At 38.3% G+C, this 19,985-nt stretch overlaps 1 protein-coding gene across 7 annotated transcripts in view; it reads left to right on the forward strand.

Moving 5' to 3' along the window:
* Positions 1 to 19,985, forward strand: part of PAN3 (poly(A) specific ribonuclease subunit PAN3) — an 82,294-nt gene that overhangs the window by 56,898 nt on the left and 5,411 nt on the right. For all 7 annotated transcript variants that reach the window (XM_051618514.1, XM_051618494.1, XM_051618503.1 and 4 more), the window contains 6 exons: positions 9,466 to 9,631; positions 9,977 to 10,064; positions 15,115 to 15,254; positions 16,055 to 16,184; positions 18,815 to 18,879; positions 19,283 to 19,421. In XM_051618514.1, coding sequence (XP_051474474.1) covers positions 9,466 to 9,631; positions 9,977 to 10,064; positions 15,115 to 15,254; positions 16,055 to 16,184; positions 18,815 to 18,879; positions 19,283 to 19,421 — 728 coding nt within the window. The remainder of the gene's footprint in view (positions 1 to 9,465; positions 9,632 to 9,976; positions 10,065 to 15,114; positions 15,255 to 16,054; positions 16,185 to 18,814; positions 18,880 to 19,282; positions 19,422 to 19,985) is intronic.

The raw sequence follows: 19,985 nt of genomic DNA on the forward strand, positions 1-19,985 counted from the left end.
ACTGTAAAAGTCTAACAATGAACAATTTACCTTTTTGGTCACATTTGACTTATGAGTGATTTGCAGAACTGGTGTCAGTTTGTAAGGGAATTACAAATCTCTGACAGGGAAAGAAGTTTGAATGGAATTGGGAGCCAAGAACTCTGGGGTCGCAATTGCTGGTCTGTCAGCGGGTGACACCTGACACCTTACTGGAGATGTTTCCAGTATTGTACTAGACATGCTATGGCAGTTTGATGCTTGCTGTTCAGGTACCCTCCACTTTTTTTTTTTTCCTCATAACATATTGTGAGGACTAATTAGACAGTGTTTTTTAGTTAATGTTTTAAAATGTAAAGTACAAGTTAAGACAATAAATTATTAAAATATCCTTGCAACATTCTTTTCAGACACAAACTTCAGATCATAGGTGTGGGGTTTTTCAGATTTATACTATAGCTTCAGAGGAGTCACTAAAGCAACATCTATATTCATAAATAAAATCTGTCACAGCTACAGAGTCTGTGGCTCATCAAGATGCCCAGAGCTCATCCATATGGCTAAACCCTCTTGCCCTCCAAAACAGTATGCTGCCAATCCTACTGCCTGTTATGTCCAGTTCATGACCCATGCAGTCCCACAAACTGCATTCAGGTGTTGTCTGGAACACAACAGGCCAAGACTATTAGTAGATCCCAGTTCCATGCTGAGAAGGAGAAATTACCACAGCTGAATGGAATCACAGAAAGGTTTAGGGTGGGAAGATATTCTTGGAACTCTTAGCTCAACTTCTTACTTAATGCAGGACCAGCCTTGAAATTAGATCCAGCAGTAGGAGTGAGCAGAGGACTATGACCTGGTCTTGCTTATTTTATTGGAATAGATGTTCACTAAATGTCTTTACACTGCCAGTGTATAAGGACAAGCAGAAGCCAAGTTTTCTTCTTTCTTGTGCCTTTTGAAATAGAGTCTTAGCTGTGAATTAAATCTGTTTCAAAGGTTGACATGGAAAACTTCACTTGGCTATCTGGTAGATCAGAGTATAATTGATTCAGAGGCTTATTATAGATCCTTTATATACAGAATGATTCCCACTGGCTTTGCACTGAGCTGACCAGAATAAGTGAGGTTAGAACTTGGGTTCCACCATTGGTTTTGATGGTAGTATCTCAGAGGAAACCCTGGTTTCACTTATCATATCCCATGGCAAGTGAAAGAATGCAATTGGAAGTTCAGTGAGCCTGATTTGAAACAAATTTGATAGGATAAACTTGGAACACCTACTGCAAGCTTAATGACTGTGACATGCAGGACTAGACTTCTGCGTGTCTCCCACCCATGGTTTTAAATTTCCATATAAATCGTTCCTTGTTATGTTTTTATACCTCTCTAGAATATTATAGAATAATGATATCTGTTCTAGATAAAATAGTCAGTTACAGTAAAATTATTGGGGACATGCTGGAAAAGAATTAAGTCTTGCTCCTATGAAGGGCAGTCATGTCTTGTGAATATATTCAAGTTTTTTTGGAGGAAGATACAGTAGATAAGATCTTGGGTTTTCAATTAAGTCCATTGGAGTCTCTCAAAGAAACTAAGTGAAGATGAGATAAAAGTGAAAATCCTCATCTCAGATAAGAGAATGGTTAGCAGATAAGAAACAGTAAGGGTGAACAGTTGATTTTCACAGCGAGAGGAGATCACTGATGGAGTCTCACAAGAATATGTGCTGGGAGTTGTATTTCTTAACATATTCACTTACTTGCTCTGAAGATAAATAACGGTCTGTCAAAGTTTGCTGATAATACCAAATTATTTGAATTCTTAAAAACAAAGGCCAATTGTGATGGATTGCAGAAGGATCTTACAAGATTGGGACTCTAGGCAATAATCTAGCAGGTGATATAATGTAAACTGGTGTGATTGAAGGAAAAATGTAACTAAATATAAAATTATGGCCTTGGTTATGAATGCTAGCACTCAATAATAGATCTGGGGATATAGTTAAGTAGATAAGGAAAGTACTGTCCTCTTGCTGAATGGCAGTAAATAGGAAATGGATTGTTGCAGATTATTAAGAAAAGAACAAACAATTAAATTAAAGACTTTGTATCCAAGATGTGAGTGCATCACAGAGTCCTATTTGTAGTTGTGGTCCTCTTTACACATTTTGAAGGGTGTAGAAGACTGGCATAGAAGTTGAGAAGAGGTGACAGGGATGATCAAAAGCATGGAACAGCTTCTGTATGAAGAACAGAAAAGTGGAGTAATACTTTTCGTGCTCTTAAAGCTGGATAGGAATATAATGGGATAAAAATTACTGGAATATAGGTGTTTGAAAAATCATCAGGGATAAAGAGAAAATGAGTAAGCAACAATAGCTGGCTCCTTCTTCCAGCCTTAGACTAGGGACTGACAAAGGTAACTAGCCAGGTAGCAAATTCCAAACCTGTGTAAAGATAATTAAACCATGGAACTTTGTCACCAATTATTGTGGACATTTGCCTGGATTCAAGGAGAAAGTGAGATTTCTCATGGAAAAGAAATACTTGAGGACTGTTAACTGCAAAAACACTGTCTCTAGCTCAGGAGTTCTCTGAGCTGCAAGTAATCGGAGGCCAGTAAACATTTGTTTATGTTCATATGCTCAGGTATCTATTGCAAGCAGCTGTTCTGATTTGTGTGTGTGTCTTGGAAACTGGATAGTGGACTATCTGTACCATTTTTTACCTACAACAACTTCCTTCTATAGGCAGAGATGGTATTGCAAACTGGAGATAAGACATCGATTTTTGTTCAGGCAAAACAAAGTATTATTTAATTAAAATGAACTGTTGGGGCAGAATTTACAGAGATATGTAAGGAAGAGAACTCTCTCCTGCCTGTGGCACTTCTCATTACCTACTCTTCCAGTCTTAGATAAATTAGAAAAAAATCACTGCGATTCCCCAGTTTTGCCAAATCTTTCTGCACATCTTTGCTTTGGCCTTTCTTTTTTTGATACCTGCCACTTTCTAGTCTGGTCCTCAGTAGAAGGAGCAATTTAAGAGAGAGAAATAAGATTGCATACCTATAACTTGATTTCTCAGAATTGCCTGCCTTCACGGATCCTTTCTCCGTCCCCTCACAGAGTTTCTTGGCCGTCTGCCTGCCTAGAGGAGACTCCCAAGAGAAGCAGGGGAATGGATGGAAGTTGGGTACTCTGCAGCATGAGGCCCAGATTAGTACAGTTGCTTTTAAAGGTTTTAGGAGGCACAACACTGTGAACCTGATCAGTGAACTCAGAGAATTTGATTTCAGGTATGCAACCTTATTTATGTTGAACACTCCAGTTGCCTACATGAGACTTTGACAGTTAAAAGAGGAGGATTCTGGTTTACAAAGCTGTCTTGCATGTCAGTGTGGTCAGTCTCGGGGTTTTTTTTTTCTTTTTGCTGTGCTGTTTACAGACACTGTTACAGAACTACTTTGAAAGAGATTTGGTGTGGGAAACTAAATAGTAGCTTTTATTTTTATACTGCAAACTGGTGTCTTTGTTACTTTTGAATTCTATAGAATTTATTGCTTGTTTTCTTTATGCAATTAAATACCCTCTTTCTTCAGATGATAGAGTGCAATATCTGAGGTTGTCCTGTTGTGTTTTACTGAAGTTTCACAAGTTTTAAAATCAGGAGCCTGACTTAATTATTTCTTGGAGTACATTGACTTGAAAAGTTGCTTTTTGTTTGATTCTAATTCCTCACATTTCCTCAATACACTTGATTTCTATGAAAATGTCTAAACATTCAATCTATCATTCTAGAACTTATTTGTTTCCTTCCACCATTCTGATACTTCTCAACTTCAGATTATATTTATCTCTGCAGAAGTGATGTTCTCCTTAAATTAGCAAGTTAACCCAGAAGTACAGAAATGTGATTCCTAACAGTCCAATAATTAAATGGCAAACCACATTTGGAATGTATGTATTTTAAAACTAATGGCTAGAAAATCCTGGCAAATTATCACTAACTGTCCTCTGCTGCCAGTAGGGTTTTTTCTTTGTCCAGATGATTTGTTGTAGTTGGCAGAGATAAGCATGCCTTTGATATATCCCTTGGGCTGTTTATTAAAAACATGCTGTGTAATTATACATTGGTGTACATGGTATTAATAGTAGTTTTCAAAAACAGATTCTGATTTTCAGCAAACAAATACTTTCTAATGAAGACAGCCATGTTTTCTGGACCTTGTTTTCCTTTGGGGACATCAGTAGTATTATGGAGTGCACAAAATGTATGTTGTTGCTGATACAGTTCTTATATCCCTAGTTGCTGAATATTTTTTATAAAATACCTCTCCCATTGAAAAAGGAGCTAGTTGTGTACTTAGAGTGTGATGAGGAGGAAGAATATATGAATGTTGAAAGTCAACGTGATGTCGAGGACAACATGTGAATCCTAAAACACCTTGGCCAAAAGCTGCATCTTTTTCAAAGTAAATTCAAGTTTTCACTATCTTCAGATTTTTTTCCAAAACATAGTGCTGCACTGGCAGTTCAGAATGCTTCTGCATATTGAAAACTGTGAAGCCCAGGTTTCTCTGGAGAAGGGGGAGAAGTGAAGGCTACTGCATTTATCTTACTTGTGGTGCTTCAGCTCAGGAACACTAAGCAAACACTGAACAATTCACAGTTCTCAATGCAAAAGACTCATTTACAGGCCTGAGAGGTTAAATTTAGTGTGTAGCTAAATCTTCCTTTTGGTTTCTGAGTTTTTTTCATGACTGATGAGAACTGCTGTTAGCATGCTTTTTTGACAGTGTTCCTGATGATGTAAAACAGGTCCTACAGCTGGCTGTCCCAGCTCTTCCTTCCTACACTGGTACTATCCTTGATTTTATCCTTGCTCTGGGGAACTGAATTTCATTTCAATGCTTTTTTTAAGAAACAAAAGAAATATACACACAACAGTGCAAGGGAGATGCTTCTTGCTTGGTGGAGAATATCATGCCACAGAATTTAAAAATAAACTCAGTGTCAGCATTATTTATTTATTTTAACCCAGCAAGGGAAAGTAATGGATAACCTGTGTTTTTGGAATGGCTGTTCTGTAATTTTTCATCTTCTCCATTAGTATTTATGTTTTGCATCTCAGAGCAATTGAAGTAGTGGGAGAGTGCCCTCTGCAATACATGGGAAGAACATAATCTGAAAATTTGCGTGTTGTAGCTTTGGATTCAGTCTGTGCTGGGAAGCCTTTTTCATATCAAACTTGAAGCCTCTGAAGTACCACTTGGCATAAAGTAATTCTGATTGCTTTTGTAACATTGTCATATATTCTTGCTTCTATTTTCCTCCTGTGTTCAGTACTTTTTGAGAAGTTTTCCAAAGCTGTTTGTGTTTTGCCTGAAGAATGAGCTTTTGGGTCTCATCTCCTTGGGACCTTGCTCAAGTGCCATTTGTGGCAGTCTTGATGGACCATCATGGGGTATATTTTATAGTCAGCATTGCAGCAAACTGAACTGCTTTTATCTTGTTTTGAACAGACCAATATGTAAAAGGGCATTTCAAAGCTGATTCCTCTGCTGTTTTAGCTTGTACCTTTAGTGTGTGGGAACACTGGCTGCAGCCAATCAGCCTGAAAGCAGCAGCCTGGATTCAGCTGTAGCCTCAAGCCAGTCTTTCCAGTAATAAAAAGATGCTGTTGCTCACTTGAGATTCTGTTTGAGGGGAAGGAGTTGCGTTGAACTCTGATCTTTCAGCTTTTCAGCTGAATATTCATAGGATCATTAAGGTTGGAAGGGACCTTAAAGATCATCAAGTTCCGACCCCCCTGCCATGAGCAGGGAACCCTACCACTAGATCAGGTTGCACAAAACCTCGTCCAACCTGGCCTTAAAAACCTCCAGGGATGGGGCATCAACAACCTTCCTGGGCAACCCATTCCAGTTCCTCACCACCCTTATAGTGAAGAATTTCTTCCTAATATCTATCCTAAATCTCCCCTCTCTCAGTTTAAAACCATTACCCCTTGTCCTATCACTATCTTCCCTGATGAAAAGCCCCTCCCCAGCTTTCCTGTAACCCCTTCAGGTACTGGAAGGTGCTATAAGGTCTTCCCAGAGTCTTCTCTTCTCCAGGCTGAACAGCCCCAACTCTCTCAGCCTGTCTCCATAGCAGAGGTACTCTAGCCCTTTGATCATCTTTGTGGCCCTTCTCTGGACCCTCTCCAACAGGTCTGTGTCTTTCTTGTGCTGAGGGCCCCAGAACTGTACACAGTATTCTAGGTGGGGTCTCACCAGAGCAGAGTGGAGGGGCAAAATCACCTCCCCTGGCCCTGCTGGCCACAATTCTTTTGATGCAGCCCAGGATGCAGTTGCTCTCTGGGCTCCAGCACACACTGGTGGCTCATGTTGAGCTTCTCATCAACTACCACCCCCAAGTCCTTCTCCTCAGGACTGCTCTCCAGCCATTCTTCCCCCAGCCTGTATTTGTGCCTGGGGTTGTGCCGACCCAGGTGCAGGACCCTGCACTTGGCCTTATTGAACTTCATGAGGTTGGCACTGACCCATCTCTCCAGCCTGTCAAGGTCCTTCTGGATGGCATCCCTTCCCTTTGGGTGTCAACCACATCACACAGCTTGGTATCACTAGCAAACTTGCTGAGGATACACTCAATCCCACTGTCCATGTCTCCAACAAAGATGTTGAACAACACTGGTCCCAATACTGACCCCTGAGGGACACCACTCATCACCTGCCTCCATTTGGACATTGAGCCATTGACCGCATCTCTCTGGGTGTGGCCATCCAGCCAATCTCTTATCCCCCGTGTGGTCCATCTGTCAAATCCATGCCTTTTCAATTTGGAGACCAGGATGTCATGTGGGACAGTGTCAAAGGCCTTGCACAAATCCAGGGAGATGATGTCAGTTGCTCTGCCACCATCCACCATCCCTGTGGCCTTGTTGTAGAAGGCCACCAGATTGGTCAGGCACGACTTGCCCTTAGTGAAGCCATGTTGGCTGTCACCAATCACCCCTTTATTTTCCATGTGTCTTAGCAGACTTTCCAGGAGGATCTGCTCCATGACCTTGCCAGGCACAGAGGTGAGACTGACTGGCCTGTAGTTCCCTGGGTCTTCCTTTTTCCCATTTTTAAAGATAGGGGCTATGTTCCCTTTTTTCCAGTCAGCAGGAACCTCACCAGGCTGCCATGATCTCTCAGATACAATGGACAGAGGCTTAGCAACTGCATCCACCAGCTCCCTCAGGACCTGTGGGTGAATCTCATCAGTCCCATACATTTATGCACCTTCACATTCCTTAGATGGCCATGAACCTGCTCTGCTCCTACAGTGGGGATAATTAATTCTCCCAGTCCCTGCTTTCACCTGCTGTGGCCTCTGTGTTGAGGCTGGAGCACTTGCCAGAGAAGACTGAAGCCAAGAAGTCACTGAGGACCTTAGCCTTCTCAATATCCTGTGTTGCTGCCTTGCCCGTTTCCTTCAGGAGAGGGCCTACACTCTCCTTGGATGTCCTTTTCTCCCCAGCATACCTAAAGAAGTTTTTCTTACTGTTCTTAACATCCCTGCCAAGATTTAATTCTAGCAAGGATGTGTCTTTCCTAACCCGATCCCTAGCTGCTCTTGGTTACTTTGCTTTAATAAACTAACCCTTATTAAAGGACAAATCTTGTTGCTTTTTAAGATGCATGCAGAAAAATATTCCACAAGTTTTGGCTGTTCTCTCTTGTTGGGATATTATAGCAACATTTTTGTTCTGGAAATACTTATTTCATACTGATGTATCATCATACTGATGATTTCATACTTAGTGTCTGTACACATTCCTGTTAAGCATGTTACACATGTTGCTGTTTACCAAATATAAAGTATATTATATCAGCAAGTAGTAACTAGAGAAAGCCTCAGCTAACAAAGGGGTTTTATACAGATAACTATAAACTAATAAAGGAGGATACACAGATGATATCTTGTGTATTGTAATTTTTGTCATCCTGAAGAAGAGAGAATCCTGAGGAGAAAAGTTTGCTATGTGAGACTTGTGGTATGCTGGTTTGTGGGAAGTGATTTGCATAATGATTCATCAGAAGGCCAGAAAAAACAAAGAACATCTCATTATAATCAGCCTCCAGTAGACATGCCAGGCTTACTGCTATTTAAAGGAGTCAGTGTCCTGATCTTTATAATCTAAACCAAAGTACCTTAAACCTGAAAAAGTAACTAAAGTTTAAAAGCAAAAAAAACCCTCAAAAATGAAAGCTAGGAACATTTGCAGCCCATCACCCCCAAATCAGTAAAATTTCTAATTAAAAGTTTTGGTGTAATCTTTTTCACTTTTGCTCTCACAAATACGTGTTTGTGTGTACACACACATGCACACTTATTTTGACCAAGTGCACAGATGTTAATGTGCTCCTCTAGGGAGACTGGGATAAAAAAAAACCAAAACAACACAAACTTAAACAAAATCCGGGAAACTAGTGTTTGAAGGAGAGGAGTGCAGTAAGTTTACAACTGAGTTGGATACTTAAATGATTTTACTGAATACTAAAGATATTACTTGTCTCAAAATGTAGCAAAATCAGTACTGAAGCATCCTCAAGAAATGTTAGTTATATTTTGTAACATTGAGATGAACCTACTCTGGATATATTTACATCTCTTCGGCTTTGTGCCATGCAAACATAGCAACTTCTTTGTATTACATGTAACTTACTAAAAATAGCATCAGTTATCTGTATCTTTACTTTTTAATCTCTGGCTCAGTATTACTCAGAAATAGTTTGCAATGTAGAATTTTGGTGTGTATTTGCAAGAATTAGCTTTACTTATGAAAGGAGGACTAAAAATCCATTTAGTAGGGGAGCAATGAATTGCTTTTGTATGGCCCACTGGACAGGGGTCATGCAGTGGTGGCTTGTCAGGGAGCTGGGTCACAGCGCAACATACATGAAGCTTTGTTCAGTGATGTTTAGCCACCAAACCTTCTTGTCTGATTTGTTAATGTAATTTGAAACTAGCTTGTTATGTTGTTTTATCAGGTGATAGGAAAAGTTTAATTTGTATGCCCTCATACAATAAAAGAGGTAAAATGGGATCTGTTGCAGCTGGTACAGGCTCATTGTTTCAGATTACTGGCAGTTTCACTTCTGAAGTACTTAAGTATTTTGCTGTACCACCCATTTTCAGTGATTTGTAACGAGTTCTCTCTTTGCAGTGATTATTCATCCTAAACTTTAAAACATGAAAGTGAAAATAATACCTAATGAATTCTCAGGATTTAAAAATGTGGCATCCTTCCAAAAAAAATGCAACAATCCAAACTAAACCAAACCCAACCATTAAGAGCATAACAGATAAGATTTTTGAGGACTGTTAAGGGTTGAATTAAATGACTGTGAATTAATTCTATAATTCAAGATGTGCTGAATTGAGTTTTATGTAGTAGCCTTTTTTTGATGCTTACAACATTTTGTTTCTAGGTCAGCATGATGGACCTCTACCACGGCAGCATGCTGGATTGCTTCCAGAGTCTTTGATATGGGCATATATTGTGCAGCTCAGCTCTGCGCTACGGACCATTCATACAGCAGGACTGGCGTGCCGAGTCATGGATCCAACCAAGATTCTAGTAACAGGCAAAACAAGGTAATGAAAAGTGATCTTTCTCACTGTCATCTCTGTTCATGGTAGCTGCTGACACTGCACCTGTTACAGCAACAGCAAAGTCCAACTAGGAAGTTATATTTAAACATATTTCAGGAAGACTTACGCATTATCCTCAAAATACTGATCAGGTCTGTACCGACAATTTAGAACTGTGTTGATTTATTTGTAAACTGAAGACAGTCTGTTGCATTTTATCAAATATTAAAATTAGTATTTTCATTTGCTAAGTGATTTTTTGGTAATATCAAAGCATTCAATGAATGATAGAGGAGAAATCAAGTAACCAACAAAATGTAATGACATAATTTTTTCTTATGCCTAAAGGTTACGAGTTAATTGTGTTGGAATCTTTGATGTTTTAACATTTGACAACAGTCAAAACAATCCACTGGCACTAATGGCTCAGTTTCAGGTAAGACAACAGCACCATGGTTAGGCTGGTGACTTAGCACACTGACTACTGAAAACTAGTGTGATTCCTTCTGGAAGATGAGTACTGTAATTAAGCTGTAATCCAGTATATCTATCTCTAAATAACTTTTTTTTCATTACTGATTTGATCTTGGTTCTGCCATGCATTACTGTAATTTGCTTGTAATTTATAAATGTGAATGTTCATTGTGCTATCTTTTGCTTCTAAAGTTTCAACAAACTCATCAACAGGATGAACTATTAGTATTTAAAACTTAAGTTAGAAATTGTTGGAAATATGAATTTCTAAAGGAAGGAAAAGAAAAAACTTAAATTTAGTTTTAAAGATCAACAAGTAATGGTTCAATAATAGCTTTTGATCTATTTTTAAAAATTTTAATAGAAATAACTAACTGCTGAATACCTGTCCACAGATGAGATAGAGATATTCTAAATAACTGCACTTAGGACTTTTTCTCACTCCTAAAAGGTTCTACTGTATCTTTGTTTTAGGCTCCTAGTTTTTTGATGCTCTCCTGGTGTCCTCTGAAGTGTGGACTCTAAATAATTCCTGCATTAAGAAGAATCACTTTATACTTAAAAAAACCTGTTCCACAGTTGTTTGGAGCATCACCCATTACAGGAGTGCCTTCTTTTCCTAACTACCCCTCAGGATAAAGTACATTGCTTCAGTAGTTGCCATGTGCCCTGTCCGTCCTGGGAGTGAAAGACTGCAGCAGGGACTTGGATTTAATTTATTTTCATTAACTGAGTTTAATTCACTCTGAGAAAATTGATCATTTGTAGTCTTCCAGTAATAAATGAAATTTTTGAGCTTTGGCCAGACAGAAACTAGCTTATTGGACACCATGTCCTAGAACATGGCAACTTTTTTTTAATGATCTTTGAGTACATCAAAGCCATTTTGATTGTACTTTGAGTCCATCAAAGATTTCCCCCCTTGCCCAGCTGCATATCAGTGGGTTTTTGGTAATAATTTACTGGAAGACAGCTGAGAGAAATAGGAAAACATGCAAGTTAGGGATTCCGTTCCTAAAAATGTAATGAGTTTTTCTTTTAAAATCTAGATCCTTCAATTTTTTTTTAAGTTGCAGCTAAGAAAGAGATCCCCCTGAGAGATTATGGTGTTCAAGTAATTTTAAAGCAATACTTTTAATTTACTTGGAGGTACAAATCTAAAAATACTTGCAGGCACATGGATCTGTCAAGAGCATTTACCACCATAGTAGGCCAGCTCTTGGCAATTAACTTGCGTGATAGTGCCTGGTTTTGTTTAGGGGGGGATGTTTTTGCATGTTTTTTACGTTATTAGTATCCAGGTTGTTCAGATATCGTGGCATTTTTAAGCGTGTTGTTTGGAAGGTCTAAACGGGAGTAACAAAAATTGTTTTGCCTTCTTTTTTGTCACTTCCTCTAGAAAAGCTAGGCTGTCACTATCCATTTTATTCTTTCAGAGATTCTGGACTAAGTTCATTCCTTGAAATTCAGGAGTCATTTATCATCCTCTACCTCTGTTTGCCCTAGCCAGATAAAATTACAAAATAACAGCTGCTGCCTGTCCTTTTTCCTCTCGATCCATGACACAGTTCCTGAATTCCTCTGGGAGTCCTGTGACTGTTAAAAATGTAGGTTATCTCTTGGTTTACTGCCCAGCTAATATGCATTTCCTTGTTGCTGTCTTCAGTGGAGGAAGGTATTTTTACTAGTATCTGTCACTCTGGCTATTTCCCATTGTTAATTACAGATAGGAAAGCGTTTGGCTGGAACAGTGAGGGGCTATGTAAAAGGAATGCAATTGTTCTTTACAGTCTGTGTTAAACACATGAATTTATATGATGATTTAAGAGTCAAATAAAGGCAATGATAAGGGAAGCTAAAAAGAAATAAACGAGACATGAGTGGCCACTTGCATTAAAAACAAGGTGTTAAACCTGTATAAATTCTAGCACATCACTTCCCACACCCCAATCCTTAAGTTCTGTGCCAGTCAGTTACAAGATACAGATGGGAAACCTAAAAATGGTAATGTAGGAAACAGTAGAAAGCTTTAATAAATATTTCTTTATTTGGAATAAAATGAAGGTGAGTCCTCTCCATACGAAATGAAGAGAAAACACAAGTTTTATTGACTTAATGAGGGCTATAAGGTTACATTTGCTCCAAGTAAATATTTTTAATTTAGCAAACCAAAATAACTTTCATATATACCTCCTCAAATTTAAAGAAACTAGCTGAAGAGTCATCTGAAGTATTAATGTTGACTTGAAAAAAATAAAGAATAAAACTTGGAGGAACTTGAAGGGACTTCTAAGTACAATTTAAGAACTTAAAAGGATAAGCGAATCCACAGAATTGTAGAGTGGGTGAGCTGGTATTGATCCAAGCAAAGCAGTGAAACAGGATAAACAAAAAGTAATGTCAGTTTCAAAGAATTTAAGGAAAACATATCTTTTAAAAAATAAGATTTATTTGACTGGCTTACATGTCTGGCTGATAAACCCAAGTGTGTAAAATGGTGAGATATCTCCAGGGCATTTGGCATAGTAGCACATACCTTTTTAATATTAAAAAAAAAAAACAGAAGGGAAAAAGGGTGCCTATTCAATTAACTTTTAAATTGTTCACTGACATATTTAAAATTAATTTTATAGCAGGGAGACATTAATGAAGAGGGCTGTTTCTGAGTTTATCTCCTAGGGGTTGGTTTTTAGTCTAAAGCTGTTTAATATACCTATCAGTGAACTACTGATGGTGATAAAATCTTGTCTAGCAAAGCTTTCAGGAGATAAAGAGACAGGTTACAATTATGAATTGAATTGCTAGTTAAATGGCAAGGCTGCAAGAGGAGTACAGCATTGTATTTTGGTGTTCCTTCTCAAAAGAGGTCTGTTAGTTCTTATGTACCTCCTTTAAATGTTCTCTGCCTAGAACCAGGAAGAGCTGAATCTGTTGATGTTTTCAGAGAGGGGATATTAGGGCTTAATAGCCATATGTGGGTTGCTTCCTTACAGAATGGATGGTGTAATCCAGCTTCTGGGATGTTTTGTACTCTGTCTTGCATGGATAGAGCTGGTCAGTGGATGGTAGTTTTGCCCCTTCTAAAATAGGAATCTGGCTTCCATAAATCCTGATCTTTGTGTCCCTTCTGACTCAAGATAGTCTAGGATTTCCCTATCACACAGGAAAATTACTGCCTTTTTGCACTTGTAAAACTTAAAGCATTGGGCATTGTAATGACATTTTCTTTCAGGCATTCAGCTGTCAGTAAATAATGAGACAGCTCCAGAGATCAGTTCAGCTCACTCAAAAATGGAATTGTCTTGTAGAACTACAAAAATCTTCAGTTAAGAGTCTCATCAATTTAATTGCTGTTCAGTACTGCAGTGGTGTCCCCTGTGGCTCAAATGGACCACTTGGTAGTGGAAGCAAGTGGATTCCCACTTGGGATCCAAATATGATTTGTTGCTCTGGTTAATTTCTGTTTACCAAAGTGTAAGGGAATGCTGATTGATATTCAGGAATTCCTGGTTCCTTTGGAAATTAAATCTAGCAAATGCCAGTTCCATGTCCTTCTCCATCATTTGTCCTTATTTCTGTATCATTTTCCACATCCCATTTCTGTCTTAGCTACAAGACAACCAGGCTTTTTAACTTGTGCCATGTTTGCTTATCCATGTTTAAATTGTGCTGCTTAATCATACTTGGTATGGAAACAGTGGGGATGTTGAGAGACTTGGAAATGTTTTCTTTTCTCTGTCCCTCAACATCTGGGAGATGTGACTGCAAGAAAAGCTCTGCCCAGCTACTGCACCCAGAGGCAGCAAACATGGTTACACTCTGGGTGGAGGGGCTGTGACGTGTTCACCATCACAGCAGCTTTCTAAAGCTGCCAAACTCTAAATGGAACTTTTAATGTTGCTGTGATATGAAATGTTCAGCCTTTCTTACAGGAAGGACAGAAGGTGTATTCCTTGTATGGCTGTGTTCTCTGCTAAACAGTATAGCCTTACCCCAGACTGTGGAGCTGAGGTTCTTGATAGTAGCTTTCACTTTTTTACTTCTGCAAAAATATCTTACTTGGTCAGAAAAATACTAAATTTGTATTTCTAGCTGACTCTTAAATTTGTTTTGAGGCAGGCAACCAGCACAGAAAGCTGCAAGTGTTTCATGTTTGCCCAAGTTATGTGCAGCTGAAAGCTTCCTATGGAAAGAATCAGGAAGCTTTTGCTATGAATGTCATTAGGTTCCTGTTTTCAGGCATGACCTTTAAAATCTGTTGTAGCTTTTCAAAGTATTTTCTGGTGGCTATTAAAATGGGCAGAATTTTGTGTTGTGGCAAAGCAGCCTGCATGCAGTGTTCCTCTTTTAAGAGCAGTACTACTTCTAAGGAAAGCCTTTAGTAACACTAAGGATTTCTTCATAAAATGTGACACTGCTCAATTTATGAGCCATATAGGCCTGTTCCTGTCTACTTATTTCAGGCAGTTCATATCTTTTCATGCTAGCTATCAAAGTTGAAAATCTTTGAGCTCTTTGTTAAAACAGAAGCATCATTTGCTGGAATCTGGCATGGATGCCAGTGTGAAAAGTTACGAGTTCAGCAAATGCTGGTACTGTTCTAACAAATAGTCCTTAATAGGTATTTCTGCATCTAGTATTGAGAAGACTTGCCCTATTTGGCACCATCTCCTTGACTCATCAGGAGTGAGCAGGTAGGTTGTTAGGAGAACCTTCTGGTCATTACACAAGAGTTATCTCTTCTAATTTCCTTACCTAAACATAGGTAGATTTTAATCATTCCAAGATAAATATAGTACCTAGAAATTGCTAGGTATTAGGACAGATTTTCTTCTGTGTATTTTGACCACTGTAACTTGAACAGTCATACTGAGCTGTGATTTGGACAGCAATTTTAGTTGCTCAAATTCTTCTAAGGTTATTGAAGAACTGTCTGTTTTTGAGCACCATTTAGTACCATAGGTAATGCTAATGTATACTAAGAATTGTATCTGTTTTGTTTTCCCTGTTAGCAAGCAGATCTGATCTCCCTGGGGAAAGTTGTGTTGGCTTTGGCTTGCAATTCTTTATCAGGAATTCAGAGAGAGAATTTGCAGAAAGCAATGGAACTGGTGACAATCAACTATTCCTCTGATCTGAAGAATCTGATTTTGTAAGTTTGCTTAATCTTTTAAAGGAAATTACTACATTTTTAAACATAAAAATTAGTCACATTAAATTTTTAGATGCAAGTAAAAATTTACTGACGTAAATACTGTAATTAAGTTGTCTGCACAGTCAATGCATCATTAAACATAATTCAAGATTTGTTTGTATAATATGTATTTTCGTGGTGTATCCAATAAAATGTCCTTTCTTTATTAAGTGCTATTAAAGCTCATAAGAATTAGGAGATTGAACAAAACCAGCATTTTAAATTGTCTTCAATCCTGGGTTTATTTGCCTAGTATTTACCATAGCAATATGCTAGTCTTATCTTACAGTTCAGAAGGTGTTGAGAAATAGGCATGTTGCCTTTTTGACCAAAGGGTTATGAGCTAGTTTTGCTTGGCTGCATATGGTTTTGTGTTGTTCTTTAGTATAGTCAGCCTTTCTCCTCTTGCAACCTAAGAGGGAAAAGTAGAAATCTGTTCCCTCCCTCATTTGAAAAACAATTGCATGGCAATCTGAATCTTTGTCTCTTTTTGAGTATGTTCTTACTGTTTGAGTGGGTGAACTATGCAGTTCCATGAAAGTACACTCCAGTCTTGCATGCATCATGGATTGGACAGGTACATGTAACTTAACACACATTTTCTCTCTTAGTACCATTTTAAAGAAATGCTGCAATTGTCAACTTCATGTATGAAATAGACACCAGGGTCAAATAATTCTAAAATCATACTAGGGTAATCTCTCTGCTATATGCACATGTTTAAGTGATCTTTTTTGGGAATGGGGATATTTTGGCAGGTATTTGCTGACTGACCAAAACAGGCTTCGCAGTGTAAATGATATCATGCCTATGATTGGTGCACGATTCTATACTCAGTTGGATGCTGCTCAGATGCGAAATGATGTAATAGAGGAAGACCTTGCAAAGGTAAAGCATTTAGTACTTCCTACAGGAAGATGTATAGTCAATATTTCTACAGCTGTACCTTAAGAGGTTTTATACTGGGTTTTTTTTGTTTGTTTAGCAGCCTAAGTAATCTGCCTTCAGACTTGAGAATTCTGAGCTCAAAGTATTGAAAGTCAAAAAACCCCGAGAACCACTAGTTTTAGGTTGTTCTTACCTGGGCTTTAACTGAAGTAATATCTTACTGTCTAACCAGCAGTCTTGGGGAATAGATGTTCTACATAGAATGGTTAAAAAGCAGCATTCTGAGTAAGGCCATGCATGTCACACGCACTATATTGTGTAGTTGATGCTAGAGGTTACAGAGCAAGAAATGTTGCCTTTAAATTCTTGGATAGGTTTGGATTACAGTGTCCCTTTACTTCTCTCATATGTTTTCCTTTTCAAATGAATGCTGGTTAAAGGTTGTCATCCTCAGCTTCTCTGAAGTGTGCACCCATTGCTGTGGGGGTGTGGTTAGTCTATCAAGTTCAGTCAAGGTATCAAGCACTAGTTACTAAGGAAATATGTACATTGTCCCATGTTAGTGTGTATTTAATTGTCTGCTCATCAGAATCCACTGACTACAAGACTTTCTAGCAACACTGAGAAGCAAAGAGCTGTAGAAGAGCAAGGTGGTATCTTCTTTGGATGCAGAGATGGCTGTTGCCCATTCTATCAGTCAACCCCTACTCATGCTCTGAAGATGCTTAAGATAATTTCTTGTTAAGGTGCCCAGTATGCCTGCACAAGTTTGAGCAGGTGGACCTTTTCCCATAATAAAGATGAAGATTGCCCTGTAATCAATATTTAGCAGTCTGCATCTTCAGTCAGGTGGTTTGCAGCAGTTGCTTATCACTGGCTGGTGAGCAGAGCCACTACAAATCCAAGTTGTTGCATAGCCCCTACTTTGGTAATAGTTGTTAACCTGGCAGTGATAAATCACAGTTGCTAAGTAGCTATCATATTGTAACTTGTTTCTACTACCACATTCTCAGTACCATCAGAGCTACAGTGTGCCTTAAGTCTGGCTTGATACCCTCCTGTCATTATTGCCACAAAGCAGATAGATGCTTAGGGGAGAGTATTAGGATAAGACTAACGTGTGTGGTATTTTTCCTTGTATCCTCTAAGCCTGCGGTGATCTGTAGCTTAGGGGCTTCTGATGCTGGAACTGGTTTGTATGTAACTTTTTCTTGAAACCATCAATATTTTGTTACTCTTGTAATGCTCACTATTCATACAGCCATGACCCCTTTACGCTATTCCTTTCCTTCCTTATCTTAATATTCCCATCATCTATATGTCACAGTATTCAAAGCCTGAGTTTTCCAAGTCTTCTAATCCTCTCTGTAGAGCTCCCCATTCTACAGTCTACCAAGCCTGCAGAGAGGCCACCTGGAGATTTAGTGCCAGTGTTATTGCTCACTGAGACTCTGAAAGGCAGTGGTATTCACACAGATGAGGTTTTGGCTTTTGTGGTTTTGGCCACACACAAAAAAATTATTTAGAGATTATGTAGACCTCTGCTAGCTGGACAAGGTAAGTCTTCCCTGTTGATTTTGAAGTGTAGCTACAGTTGTGACACAAGCTATGGTGCTCTGTGTTTTCTAGACTGGTAGTAGAATTCTTGACCAACCCATAGGTTGTCTGAGGTCAAGCTGTTATCACCTTGTTCTACTCTATTTACCCAGCTGTGCACAGTAATCTGCTCCAGACTGAATTCATTTGAAATCAATATGATCATGAGATGCAGCTTAGCATGGATAATGTTGGAGAGCTGGGCCATTGGAGGATATGAATAATATCAGGAGAGAATCTTTTTCATGCCAGCTTTGAGCAGGTTTTACTTATATTATTACACTGTAGTTTAATCTTAAGATAGGATGTAACTCTTTACTGTATCCTAAGTGAGATGAAATTGATTTTTCAGTTGCATGTATTATAAGCATCTGTAATTCTGTCTTTTGTGTGAGCGTGTTCTCCTTGCTTCATCTCTGTTGTTGATGGACTCGGAATTTTTACTGCTCTAAGACTTGAATTCTAACTTTTTTCGAAAAATTTGTTTCAAAGTTATATTTGGAATATATAGTAATTTGAACGTTAGTCTGATATTATTGCTAAATATTTACTTAATGGCCTACAAAGCATTTCTGAAAAACAAATCTGGCAAATTATGTTCCTTCTCATCTTTACCTGAAGTAAGGTGGTCTACTCCATACTTGTACAGGTCTTTCTAACTATCTGTGTGTATATGTATAAACACTCTTCTTGTTCAACTTACTATATTTCAGCATACCTGTAAGCATAGGTTGCCTAGAGACTAGACTTATGTTTCCACAAAGAAATTGCCTGATCTAGTTTCAGCTGGGGAAGCAAGGTGTCTTTAGTTGGTAAATCTGTACATTATAATTTGAATATGAAGTGTTAAAATGAGCATTGGGCTACCAATACACAATATAATGCATTAATATTTTTCTGGAAAAAAAAATCCTCTTCTTAGATTAAAAAACCCACTGTAATTAATAGTGTCAGTGTAATTAATAGTGTATCTTTTGCAGATAAGTGTCTTAATTTGTTTCATAAACTTTAATATCCTCTTTCTTGTTTTCTAGGAGGTGCAAAATGGAAGGTTGTTTAGGCTTCTAGCAAAATTGGGAACAATCAATGAGAGGCCAGAGTAAGAAATACTTGTTTTCATGGTGTAGAGCATGCAAAATCCAGTTTGCAATGCAAGCTTTCTTCTGTTGTAAATTTAAGCTAAACATTTCCCCATAAATGCCCCAAAGAAAGGAGTATTTAAGAAGCCTTGATAAAAATAAGATAAGCAACTTAGACTAAAATTTTTAATAAAGGAGAAGGCTTACAATTAGATGTGCCAAAGTTACTTCATTTTTTTTAGCATGGTTTCTCTTAGCAGACTTTTGTGTGACTGTAGTTCTGGAGGAAATCCATAGCTTGCTTTAACTGTAGCAGACTGTGTAGGGTAGATATCCTCAGTTTAGATTGAAGCCGTGTATATCTGTGGTTTTTGATTTTTCTTAACTTTCTGATCTTTAACATGAGCCTTTGTTTTACACCAGGTTTCAGAAAGACCCAACGTGGTCAGAAACTGGAGACAGGTATTTACTAAAGCTCTTTCGAGATCACCTTTTCCATCAGGTGACAGAAGCGGGTACTCCTTGGATTGACCTCAGTCACATTATCTCATGTCTTAACAAGGTACACTGTACTTGGGTTAGCTTTTAAAAATCTGTTTGGGTTAACTTTGCTTGACATAATATTCCACTTCAAAGTTAATTCTGTTGATTTAACTGATGGTTATTTTGCCCCTGTTTTGGCTGAAAACAATGTATTCACTAAGCTAATATTTGAACGTTTATGGATATTTTAAATAAACTTAGTCCATTAATATTAAAACTTGAAATTCAGTAATATAGCATGAGATACAGTATTAACTTCATCTAGAATGCATCAAATACTGTGGATAAGCAATGCTGGTCCCTTTATGCTACTCTGGTCTCTCAACACAGCATAAAGGATCCATAAAAGCCCTTTAACTGGGGGAGGCTTTTGCTGATAGTTATGACAGGGGATGGTTGTAAGGCAAGAGGATCCATTCCTAAACTGTGAGAAGCAGGGCAGGAGGTAGGATGGCACATCAGGAGGGAAACTGCAATAGAAATTTGGGAAAAATCCTTACCATATAGGACAGTACTGGAAGATATCTGTGACTTAAAATTATAAGTCCACTTCTGATAACTTCCCTAGCCTCTCTAGCTCTTT

Source organism: Apus apus, chromosome 1 (genome assembly GCF_020740795.1).
Source record: "Apus apus isolate bApuApu2 chromosome 1, bApuApu2.pri.cur, whole genome shotgun sequence".
NCBI classification, from domain to species: Eukaryota; Metazoa; Chordata; class Aves; order Apodiformes; family Apodidae; genus Apus; species Apus apus.